This window comes from Lipotes vexillifer, unplaced genomic scaffold, assembly GCF_000442215.2.
Source record: "Lipotes vexillifer unplaced genomic scaffold, Lipotes_vexillifer_v1.1 scaffold543, whole genome shotgun sequence".
Classification (NCBI taxonomy): domain Eukaryota; kingdom Metazoa; phylum Chordata; class Mammalia; order Artiodactyla; family Lipotidae; genus Lipotes; species Lipotes vexillifer.
The window spans coordinates 2,535,031-2,548,043 of record NW_006799055.1 but is presented as its reverse complement, the minus strand read 5'-3'; the positions used below and the strand labels follow the sequence as shown (position 1 = coordinate 2,548,043).

The 13,013-nt window shown below is 40.5% G+C and overlaps 1 protein-coding gene across 1 annotated transcript in view; it reads right to left on the bottom strand.

Annotated features, from left to right (window-relative positions):
• Positions 1–533: 533 nt before the first annotated feature.
• LNX2 (ligand of numb-protein X 2) overlaps positions 534–13,013 on the bottom strand; it is a 43,240-nt gene continuing 30,760 nt past the window's right edge. Inside the window, exons 7-9 of the mRNA XM_007471446.1 lie at positions 12,688–12,919; positions 2,636–2,794; positions 534–669 (exon numbers count right to left, since the gene is read on the bottom strand). Of these exons, the coding sequence (XP_007471508.1) occupies positions 534–669; positions 2,636–2,794; positions 12,688–12,919 (527 nt within the window). The remainder of the gene's footprint in view (positions 670–2,635; positions 2,795–12,687; positions 12,920–13,013) is intronic.

Sequence of the window (13,013 nt, the reverse complement as noted above, 5' to 3'; positions counted from 1 at the left end):
CATCTATGAGTACTGAGATTAAAGTAGAAATAAAATAAGCCAGAAAAATCACCTTATAAACAGTATGAAGTTTTGAAATGTGGCACCGGTGTAAACTGGGAAAGCCTCATCCAAACTCCGAACGCATCCATTCCCAGCAGTGCCGCCCCAGGGGCAGTATGTGCTGCCCGTCTTGGGCACGTGGAACTCATTTTATGACTCAGTTAGTGAAAACAGAGCCACCAGAAGTCATCTGACCCAGCCGGCTGGCTCACAGTTTGGGCAGACTTCATTCTTTATTATAGCTCACATTTTGACAGCTGAGAATCTGAATTCTGAAAATGTGGTCTCACAGGGTTAGTGGAAGCCGGGCACTGAGCTGGCAAACGGAAGGAAACCATTTCGATAACGAAGGACGAGCCTAGCAGTTTTGACCCTGCATATACCCAGCTGTGTCTGCAGCCCCTTACAAACAGAAACTCGACAAAACCAAAGGGTTTTCTTTCCAAACCCTAAAAAAAGGAAGATGTTTGACTTAAAACCAACTTCAGAGTCTACACCAGGCTGCCAGGCCAGCAGACCACTGTCAGTGTGACTTTGTTCCTCTGCCCCTTCAGCATGGGGACCAACGCCGAGTGGCTCATGCCCACGGTCGACAGGCCGTTTACGGCCACGATCATGTCTCCACACCTGCACAACAACAGACAGAGACAGTCACTGTTTCTGTGATTCTGAAATTGTCATCCCGGGACTTGCTTCGCAGGAAAACCACACTTAACCACTGTCAATGAGTAGCCTATACTGTTTACTTTGAGAGACATCTGGGGTGATTTTTAAGCCTATGTTGGCTTTCCCTTGCCAATCAAGGACACCCCTTGCCAGCCTCTCCTCTAACTGGTAGATGATTTTAAGGGCAAGCAGAATAATTTTCATATATGCTTAAGCGACATATAGTTAAGAGAATAAATCTGCTGCCCTTTTTTTTTTTTTTTTTTTGGTGGTACATGGGCCTCTCACTGCTGTGGCCTCTCCCGTTGCGGAGCACAGGCTCCGGACGCGCAGGCTCGGCGGCCATGGCTCACGGGCCCAGCCGCTCCGCGGCACGTGGGATCCTCCCGGACCGGGGCACAAACCCGTGTCCCCTGCATTGGCAGGTGGACTCTCAACCACTGCGCCACCAGGGAAGCCCCTGCTGCCTCTTTTAAAAATACCAGATGATACATTTGGACGGTGTTGCTGATTTTCATTGGTCATCCTTACCGCTCATACATTTGAGGGCTCAATTAAATTGAGAATAAGACCCGCACCTCCTCTATCGGCTACGCACGCTCACTGTCCTCCAAGGCGAATTACCACAAACAGATGATGAATCCGAAGACCTTTCTAGCCTTTATGATTTTCAGCCTTTAGTCTGAGTACAAATACGCTACTTTACTGTGAGCTACTTTAGTTTCCTTTCGGAAGTAAGTGGAAGTTAGTTTATAATCTGCATGAGGCCCACACTGGTTGAGTAACTTGGCTAAGAGAACGGTTAAGTCATCCCCCCATTCCTCTTTCCTCCTAAAATAACGATTTTTTCCCATCTGTGTCAGGATAAGACTGATCTTATCCTGGCACACTAACCCTGATCGACTAGTCCCAATATTCTTGAGCTGTCACTCTGTGTTTGCAAACAGTGTAAACTCCCCATTTGTGCAGCACTCTGACTAGGCTGCCAGCATCCACTTTTTAAGAACCGTTTCTTTCATCCAAAACTAGGCACTAAGAACTTAGTCACCCGTCTCCTCTGCTTGTATAATCTCTTGATATAACACCTCTTACTTCTCACCGTGCCCGAGCTTTGAAAAAGAGGCGGCACAGAGATTGAGAGAGTACTTTTTGCCCAGTGGTGACAGTAGCAGGGCTGAATGGCAAAGGCTCTGAGCCACACAGTCCTGGTTTAAATCACTGTCAACTATTTCCAGCTGTTCCGACTGTGGGCAGGTTTTTAACCTGTTGAAGCCTCAGTTATCTTGCGTATAAAATAGGAACCACAGCAGCACTTACCTCACAGGTTACTAAGAAGATTCAGTAACCCGTGCCCAGCACCTAGTCCTGTGCCTGGCCCGCACATCATCCATCCAGTGTTGACGAAGACTTTACTACATATGCGAGGCCCTGTGATGGCTGCCAGGGATATAACAAGAAATGCAACAAAATCCCTCCCATGTGGACTTGCATAAATTGAAAGGCTGACATAAGTGCTGTTGAGAAAAAGTTACCTAATAACAGGACTGGACCCAAGTGTTCAGAGCAAGTTGTCACGTCACAATGTGTCCAAACGACTCAGCTTTATTTTGTTAATCTAATAACAGGCCCTGAACCTATGAGTGCCAAGATGGTAAAGGTGATGCTTCAGTCTAGATCAGGGCTGGCAAACTGCTCTGTAAAGGGCCAGATGGTAGATAAATATCTCAGGCTCTGCGAATCACTGGTCTCTGTCACAGCCACTTGGCTCTGCCATCGTGGCTCAGAAGCAGCCGTGGGTGATACGCAAACGAGTGAGCGTGCGCATGTTCCAAATAAAACTTTATAAAAACAGACATCAGGCTGGATTTGGAGCTGACCCCAGTCTAGAATAAACACAAAGTACATCATTAAACATAACAAGACTCACTTTAATCTTCCATCGTAATAAGCAGGAGTTCCCAAGACAATGGTTTTAATGAAGAAAGGCTGATTGGTGTGGTTTTCTTCATATCCACCAACGATACTGAAGCCCCAGCTTCCCAAGTAACTTCTTCGCAAAACTATATCATGGCAGCTGTGAAGGGCACTATAAACAAAAACAAATCAAGAAAAATTAGTGGCAAGGCTTTTTATAGCCTGTTCACCTTTGTTATAACTACACACCATGTTACGTGCATCATTGTTGGGGCGCAATAAACAACATGCTAGAACGTCTCATCTGGTCTACTTTCTTAGCTCAGTGATCAGCATTTAAAAAGGCTCCTGGGATGCATTAGAGTCCCACACAGTGGCCTGATATTTTAAGACAGTGCAGGTTATTTTCATTATTCTGAATCTTCTGCAAAAAAAACAAAACACAGATGAGCAGTTGTCTGGTACACCCAGCAAATCACAGTGGAAGAGCCTCCCTCTTAGGAAAACCAGAGCTGCTACCCTAGGTGGCGGCCCCTCTGACCCACAGTTGTTGAATACGGGTTTGCATAAAATAGAGACCTCTGAGAATCCACAGAACAGTGGCTGTTTATTGACAGGTATTCTTTTGACATAGGTGGGCTCAAAAATAGATTTTACTATCCTGTGTATTTATTTTTTAATTTTATATTGGAATATAGTTGATTTACAGTGTTGTGTTTCAGGTGTACAGCTAAGTGGTTCAGTTACACATATATACATATCCATTCTTTTTCAGATTCTTTTCACATATAGGTTATTACAGAATATTGCATAGAGTTCCCTGTGCTATACAGTAGGTCTTTGTTGGTTATCTATTTTATATGTAGTAGTGTGTTTATGTTAACCCCAAACTGCTAATTTATCCCTCCCCACCATGTTTCCCTTTGGTAACTGGAAGTGTGTTTTCGAAGTCCATGGCTCTGTTTCTGTTTTGTAAATAAGTTGATTTGTATCATTTTTTTTAGATTCCACATATAAGTGACATATGATAACTGTCTTTCTCTGTCTGACTTCACTTAGTATGATAACCTCTACGTCCATCCATGTTGCTGCAAATGGCATTATTTCACTCTTTTTTATGGCTGAGTAGTATTCCATTGTATACACGTACCACATCTTTATCTGTTCCTCTGTCGATGGACGTTTAGGTTGTTTCCATGTCTCAGCTATTGTAAATAGAGCTGCAGTGAACATTGGGTTGCCTGTATCATTTCGAATTATGGTTTTCTCTGGATATATGCCCAGGAGTGGGATTGCTGGATTGTATGGTAGCTCTGTTTTTAGTTCTCTAAGGAACCTCCATACTGTTCTCCATAGTGGTTGTACCAATTACATTCCCACCAACAGTGTTGTTGGGTTCCCTTTTCTCCACACCCTTTCCAGCATTTATTGTTTGTAGACTTTTTAATGATGGCTATTCTAACTGGTGTGAGGTGATACCTCATTGTAATTTTGATTTGCATTTTTCTAATAATTAGCAATTCTGAGCCTATTTTCATGTGCTATTTGGCCATCTGTATGTCTTCTTTGGAGAAATGTCTGTTTCGATCTGCCCATTTTTTTAATTGTGTTGTTTTTTTAAAATATAGAGCTGCATAAGCTATTTGTATGTTTTGGAGATTAATCCCTTGTCAGTCGCATCGTTTGCAAATATTTTCTCCCATTCTGTTGGTTGTCTTTTCATTTTGTATATAGTTTCCTTTGTTGTGCAAAAGCTTTTAAGTTTAATTAGGTCCCATTTGTTTATTTTTGTTTTTATTTTCATTACTCTAGGAGGTGGATCCTAAAAGATATTGCTGTGATTTACGTCAAAGAGTATTCTGCCTATGTTTTCCCCTTAGAGTTTTAAAGTATCTAGCCTTACATTTAAGTCTTTAATCCATTTTGAGTTTATTTTTGTGTATGGTGTTAGAAAATGTTCTAATTTCATTATTTTACATGTAGCCATTCAGTTTTCCCAGCACCACTTATTGAGGAGGCTGTCTTTTCTCCATTGTATATTCTTGCCTCCTTTATCAAAAATAAGGTGACCATATGCACATGTGTTTATCTCTGGGCTTTCTATCCTGTTCCATTGATCTATATCAGTACCATACTGTTTTGATGACTGTAGCTTTGTAGTATAGGCTGAAGTCAGGGAGTCTGATTCTTCCAGCTTTTTTTTTTTTGATCAGTATATTTTTAAATTGAAGTATAGTTGATTTACAGTGTTGTGTTAATTTCTGCTGTACAGCAAAGTGATTCAGTTTTACATATATATACATTATTTTTTGTAATCTTTTCCATTATGGTTTATTGTAGGATACTGGCTAGTTCTCTGTGCTATACAGTAGGACCTTGATGTTTACCCATTCTATATATAAAAGCTTACATCTGCTAACCCTAACCTCCCATTCCACCCTTCCCCCAATCCCCTCCCCCTTGGCAACCACCTGTCTGTTTGCTATGTCTGTGAGTCTGTTTCATACATAGGTTTATTTGTGTCATATTTTAGATTCCACATATAAGTGATGTCACATGATATTTGTCTTTCTCTGTCTGACTTCACTTAGTGTGATAATCTCTAGGTCCATCCATGATGCTGCAAATGGCACTATTTCATTCTTTTTTTTTATGGCTGAGTAGTAGTAGTCCATTGTATACATGTACCACATCTTCTTTATTCCTCTGTCCATGGACATTTAGGTTGCTTCCATGTCTTCTTGGCTATTGTAAATAGTGCTGCAGTGGACACTGGGGTGCCTGTCTCTTTCTGAATTACAGTTTCCTCTAGATATATGCCCAGGAGTGGGATTGCTGGATCATATGGTAGCTCTATTTTTAGTTTTTTAAGGAACCTCCATGCTGTTCTCCATAGTGGTTGTTCCAATTTACATTCCCACCAACAATGCAAGAGGGTTCCCTTTTCTCCACACCCTCTCCAGCATTTGTTATTTGTAGACTTTTTAATGATGGCTATTCTGACTGGTGTGAGGTGATACCTCATTGTAATTTTGATTTGCATTTCTCTTATAATTAGTGATGTTGAGCATCTTTTCATGTGCTTATTGGCCATCTGTATGTCATCTTTGGAGAAATGTCTATTTAGGTCTTCTGTCCATTTTTTAATTGGGTTCTTTTGTTGTTGTTGACTTGTGAGCTGCTTATATATTTTGTAAATTAAGCCCTTGTAGGTCACACCATTTGCAGATATTTTCTCCTGTTCTGTAGGTTGTCTTTTTGTTTTGTTTATGGTTTCCTTTGCTGTGCAAAAGTTCTTAAGTTTGATTAGTTCCCATTTGTTTTTTGTTTTTATTTCTGTTGCCTTGGGAGACTGACCTAAGAAAACACTGGTATGATTTACATCAGAGAAAGTTTTGCATATGTTCTCTTCTAGGAGTTTTATGGTGTCATGTCTTATGTTTAAGTCTTTAAGCCATTTTGAGTTTATTTTTGTGTATGGTGAGACCTGTGTATGGTGTATCTTCATTGATTTACATGCGGCTGTCCAACTTTCCCAACACCACTTGCTGAAGAGACTCTTTTTCCATTGTGTATTCTTGCCTCCTTTGTCAAAGATTAATTGACTGTAGGTGTATGGGTTTATTTCTGGGCTCTCTATTCTGTTCCATTGATCCATATGTCTGTTTTTGTGCCAGTACCACCCTGTTTTAATTACTGTAGCTTTGTAGTACTGTCTGAAGTCTGGGAGGGTTATGCCTTCTGCTTTGTCTTTTTCTTCAGGATTACTTTGGCAATTCTGGGTCTTTCATGGTTCCATATGAATTTTAGATTATTCTAGTTCTGTGAGAAATGTCATTTGATAGGGATTGCATTAAATATGTAGATTGCTTTGGGTAGTATGGCCATTTTAACAATATTCTTCCAATCGATATCCTTCCATTTCCTTGAGTCATCTTCAGTTTCTTTATTCATGTTTTATAGTTCTCAGGGTCTGTCACCCTTTTGTCAGGTTCATTCCTAAGTATTTTATTTTGGGGGGTGCAATTTTAAAAGGTATTGTTTTTTACACTCCCTTTCTGATAGTTCATTGTTGGTGTAAAGAAATGCAACTGATTTCTGAATGTTAATCTTGTATACTGCTAACTTGCTGAATTTGTTGATCAGTTCTAGTAGTTTTTGTGTGGAGTTTTTCTCATATAGTATCATATCATCTGCATATAAGGACAATTTTACCTCTTCCTTTCCAATTTGGATACCTTTTATTTCTTGTCTGATTGTTGACGCTAGGACTTTCAATACTATGTTGAATAGAAGAGATAAGTGGGCATCCTTGTCTTGTTCTAGATTTTAGCAGGAAGGCTTTCAGCTTTTCACCATTTAGTATTATATTGGCTGTGGGTCTGTCATAAATAGCTTTTACTATATTGAGATATGTTCCCTCTATATCCACTTTTGTAAGAGTTTTTTTTTTTTAAGATCATGAATGGATGTTGAATTTTGTCAAATGCTTTTTCTCCATCTGTTGAGATGATTACGTGGTTTTTGTCTTTTGTTGATGTGGTATATCACGTTGATTGATTTGCATATGTTGAACCATCCTTGCGAACTTGGGGTGAGTCCCACTTGGTCATAGTGTATGATCTTATGTGTTATTTTCTTGAGAATTTCTGCGTCTGTATTCATCAAAGATATTAGCCTATAGTTTTCTTTTTTGGTCGTGTCTTTGTCTGGTTTTGGTATCAGGGTGATGATAGCTTTATAGAATGTCTTTGGGAGTGTTCCCTCCTCTTCAGTTTTCTGGAAGAGTTTGAGAAGTAGCGGTGTAAGTTCCTTTTTGTATGTTTGGTAGAATTCGCCTCTGAAGCCATCTGGGTCCTGGACTTTTTGTTTGTAGGGAACTTTAAAATTGCAGATTCTATTTCACTTCTAGTGACTGCTCTGTTCAAATTACCTATTTCTTCTTGATTCAGTTTTGGGGGGCTGTTTGTTTCTAGAAGCTTGTCCATTTCTTCTAGGCTGTTGAATTTGTTGGCATGTAATTGTTCATAGTATTCCCTTATGGTTTTTATATTTCTGCGCTATTGACTGTTATATCTCCTTTTTCATTTCTTATTTTGTATATTTGGGTTCTTTCTCTTTTCTTCTTGGTGAGCCTGGCCAGAGGTTTGTCAATTTTGTTTGTCCTTTCAAAGAACCAGCTCTTGGTTTTACTGATTATTTTTCTATTGTTCTTCTAGTCTCTATTTTATTGATTTACCCTCTGATCTTTATTATTTCCTCCTCCTGCTGATTTTAGGTTCTGTTTGCCCTTCTTATTCTTTTATTAGGTTGTTTATTTGAGATGAAGGCCTGTATTGCTATGAACTTCTCTCTGAGAACTGCTTTTGCTGCATCCCGTAGATATTGTATGGTTGTGTTTTCACTGTAATTTATCTCAAGGTATTTTTAAATTTCCTCTTTGATTTCCTTGTTGACCCACTGGTTTTTTAGTAGCATATTGTTTAGTCTCCATGTAACCATTTTTTCCCCCCTCATGTCTTTTTCTGTGGTTAATTCCTAGTTGCATGCCACTGTGGTCAGAAAAGATGCTTCAGATAATTTCTATACTCTTAAATTTGATGAGGCTTGTATTTTGCCCTAGTATGTGGTCAATCCTAGAGAATGTTCCATGTGTACTTGAAAAGAATTGTGTATTCTGGGTTTTTTTTTGGTTGTAATGTCCTGAATATATAAATGAAGTCTAACTGTTCTGTTCTATCAGTTAGGATCTTTATTGCTTTACTGATTTTCTGTCTAGAAGATCTGTCCATTGATGTTGAGTGGGGTGTTAAAGTCTCCTACTGTTACTGTATTCCTGTCCATTTCTCCCTTTATGTTTGTTAGTATTTATGTATTTGGGTGCTCTTACAGTAGGTACATACATATATGTTGATTAGTGTCAAATCGTCTTCTTGTACTGATCCTTTTATCATTATATAGCGTCCTTCTTTATCTTTCTTTATGGCCTTTGTTTTAAAGTCTAGTTTGTCTGAGAATTACAACCCCCACCTTCTTGTCATTTCCATTTGCGTGAAATATCTTTTTCCATTCCCCCACTTTCAATGTATGTGTCCTTTGCCCTAAAGTGGGTCTCTTGTAGGCAGCATATTGTGGGCTCTTTTTTTTTTTAATCCAATCTTCTACTCTGTGTCTTTCGATTGGAGCATTTAATCATTGACATTTAAGGTAATTATTGATAGATACGTATTTACTGCCACTTTAAACCTTGTTTTCTCATTGGTTTTATATTTCTTCTTTGTCCCTTTTTCTTTAGTGGTTTAATGATTTTCTTTTGTATTATACTTATGTTCTCTTTGGTTTCTGTGAATCTATTGTATACTTTTGATTTGTGGTTAACCCTGTTTTTCAAGTATGTTACCCCCTTCCTATATCTATTTGCCTTAGATTGAGCCTATATTATGACTGCCAAACACATTCTAGGAAAAAAAAGTCTACATTTTCTTACTCTCCCCCCCCCCCCCCCCGTTTTATGTTTTTGGTGTGTCCTCTTTTACATCTTCATGTTCATCCTTTTGCTGTTCATTGTGATTATCATCACTTTCACAGAATTATTTTTTTTTAATCTTCGTACTGGCTTATTTAAGTGATTTACTTTCCACTTGTGACTTTCTCTTTTCTATAGATTCTTCTTTTTTATTTGGAGAAGACCTTTCAATATTTCCTTTAGGATAGGTTTAGTATTGCTGTATTCTTTTAGTTTTTGCTTGTCTGAGAAATTCTTTATCTCTCCTATTCTAAATGATAATCTTGCTGGGTAGGGTATCCTAGGTTGCGTATTTTTCCCTTTCAGGACTTTGAAATCTTGCTACTCCCTTTTGGCCTGCAACGTTTCTGTAGAGAAATCAGCTGATAGCCTTATGGGGGCTTCCTTTATTATTAACTCTTTTTCTCTTGCTGCCTTTAGAATCTTAACTTTTGCCATTTTTATTATAATATGTCTTGGTATAGGTCTGTTTGGGTTTATCTTGTTTATCCTGTACCTGGATATCTGTTTCCTTCTTTAGGTTTGGGAAGTTTTCAGCCACAATTTTTTCAAATACATTACGGTCCCCTTTTCCGTTTCTTCCCCTTCTGGAATTCCTATTATAAGTAGATTGGCCCACTTTATCCCATACGTCTCTTATATTGCTTTCATTATTTTTCGTTTGGTTTTCTGTCTGCTGTCCTGATTGGGTGATTTTCATTATTCTACCTTCCAGGTCACTTATTCGTTTTTCTGCCTTATTCATTCTGTTGTTCATTGCCTTTAGCTCAGCTTTCATCTCTGCAAATGAGTTTTCTTATTTTTCTTGGTTCCTCTTTATAGTTTCTAGCTCATTTTTACAGTACTCTGCATTTCTGTCCACAGCCTTTCTTAATTCCTTCAGTCTAATAGACACCCATTTCAACAAGGAGATAATGAAAATACTGAAGAGGTCTGTTTCATTGTTTGTTCTTTCTGGGGAATTCTCTTGGTCATTTAATTGGGAGTGGTTCCTCTGCTTCTTCATTTTACTTACTTATATTGTATTTCTTATATTTAGTTATATCTCTCTTACTCTGTGGTCTTGGAGGGCTATTTATATTTAGGGGCGTTGCTGTGTAGCATGTATGGGTTTAATATATTTGGTGCGAGGGTTGTTTTTAGTATGGATGCATGTTGCCTATTTCCTCAGCATGTGCTGGTCATTATCCCCTCGATAGGGAGTGTGCTGATGCCTGGTCCTGGGATTCTGGGTGGCGGTGGCAGCTCAGGCTCACCCCTGGAGCACATGATGGGAGCGGAGGGAGCTCACGACCACTCCTGTAATCCAGGAGGGAGGTGGTAGTGGCTTGTGACTGCTCCTGGCGTCTGGGCAGGAGGTGGCTTGCTACTGCTCCTGGAGCCCGTGCAGGCAGTGTCCTGACCTCTGAGCGCACACACGGGGAAAAAGGCTACAGTGGAAGGTCCTGCCCCTCCCCTTGTGCATCCCCCAAACAATGGTGCCTGGCCTCTAAGGTGGCCCGGGCTTCCTCCATGTACACTCTCAGGTGCAGTCGCAGTAGATTTCAGCCCCCCACTCACCGCGGCTGTTTCTGCGCAGCCAACCCCAGTCCTCTCCCCAGGTCTGATCTCCAAAGGCCAAGTTCCAGCACCCACCTGCACCGGCAGACATGTGTCTCAGGCTGGGGAGTGCAGGGTGGTGGCACTGACCATCTGTGCAGTCTTCCCACTGCTCTGGCTGCCATAAAACCAGCTGCTGCGTTCTCCTCTGAGGTTCTGAAGCTCCCCTTCTGTCCTGGCTAATCTTCCCACTGGTGAGGGGGCCTCCCAGGGTGCAGGAACCTTTCCTCTTTCACAGCTCCCTCCCAGGGGCACAGGTCCTGTCCTGATTCCTGTCTCACTTTCTTTTTCTCTTTCTTTTGTCCTACCTGGTTATGTGAAGATTTTCTTGCCCTTTCAGCAGTCTGAGGTCTTCTGCCAGCATTCAGTAGATACTCTGTGAGAATTGTTCCACATGTAGATGTATTTGTGGGAGAAGGTGAGCTTCACGTGCTAGTACTTTGCCATCTTGATCACTTATCCATTTCTCCTTCTCAGGATTGCTTTGGCTATTTGGGGTCTTTTGTGTTTCCATACAAATTTTTTAATTTTTTGTTTTAGTTCTGTGAAAAATGCCATTGGTAATTTGATAGGGATTGCATCGACTCTGTAGATTGCCTTGTACTATCCTGTGCATTTCTCATCTAAAATCTTTGTTATTCTTCCTGGCACATCAGAAAATGCTCTGAACAAAGGAAGAGGTACTGACCCCAAAACTAGCCTGGAATAACAAATAAGGAAAGCTACAAGAAGCATGGGGGTTTCTCCAGGACGCCGTTGGTCTCGGCCTGTGCAGCAGCAGAGCTGGGCACTTGGGCAGAACTGCTCAGCATGAGGGTACCACTTCACACACAAAGTTCTGGGCTGAGTGTTAATAAGATCAGTTAGGTTCCTTCTGACAGCTGACACCTCACAACTTAGATGGCATGTCTGCAGGAGCTGAAGAGGAACCATTTGAATCTATGTTGACTTTTTAATGGGGGAAAAAATCAGTTTTGGTGCACGGAATAAACGTGAAGCAGTTAATCATCTCTGTCATGAAAAATCTCTCTCCACAGGGGCCCTAGAGTTCCCTGAAACAGTTATTCTATTAGTTTCATGCCCTCTTACTTTTTTTTCTCCTTCTTCTTTTAACTGAGAGGACAAGTCAGCAAGTTAAATTAATAAATGGAATCCAATAATATCCTTGCTTTTTGTGTTATTCTTCATGTGAAAGTACTTTATAAACCATATAGCACTGTATAAATGCTAATTATTATAAATTTATTCCACATGAAGCTAGATGGCTCAGAAACGGGCATATTCTTATTGCTTATTTTAAAGAATCAGTCATTTTCATACCAGTTCAAAAGTCAAAATGTTTCATCACATTTCAGTTTCAGGATTCTTCTGTACAATAAGAATCTAAACTGAGTTGGAAACAAATGAAGATGGTAATTCACATCCTCTCTACCTCAATACCAAATGTTCCAAAATGTCTCACGACCAGACACCGACCAACTACAGAATGTCCTGTTTGGTGGGCCGGCCATGAGCTGTGACCTCCTCCTAAAGGGGGTCAAGAGCAGTAACGCTTGAACACCAAGGGTCTGGCCTAAAGACTCTTATGTCCAATAAAAACTCAGTTTTATACTCCTTTGTAGGAAGAGTAGGGCTTTTAGAAATACTTCTGGGATAGGGAAAGGCCCCACACTTTGACCTATTTTTTCCGGTGAAAAAATGCACATAAGTCTAAGCATGTATCAGAGTGAATGTTGGTAAAGCTGTTCTAAGCAAGAGACTGACCACCCAATCTCATAGCTGGCCCACTGGGGAGCCTTTTGTAGGAATGAACAGAATAGCTTTATTTATTTTTATAAACAGAGGTAAGTCTGTTCAGCTTCGTTCTTAATTTGCTGTGCTATACCCTGATGAAGGTTGCAATTGTGATTTTCCATAAAACAACAGAAAAGCTGCAGTACCTGGGCAGCCCAAGCCACATGACCCATGACGGGGACCAGCTGGCATCATACTCATTCTCGCTGACAGTGCTGGGCTGCTCATCTGGGCCGTGGGCGGCCTCCTCCACAACCTGCACCTCCAGTGCTTTCAGGGCCACCGTGGGCGACGTGGCGCTGGCCTTCAGCATAGCCACAGCCTCACTGTGACTTAAACTGGTCAAATCGATGCCATTGATATTCAACAAGATGTCACCTGTTCAAATAAGGGAGCAAGAAAAATGAGCCACCAAGTGATTACTTCCCTGTAAATCCTGTTATCTGTAAACTAATTAACAAAGGTTAGTTCC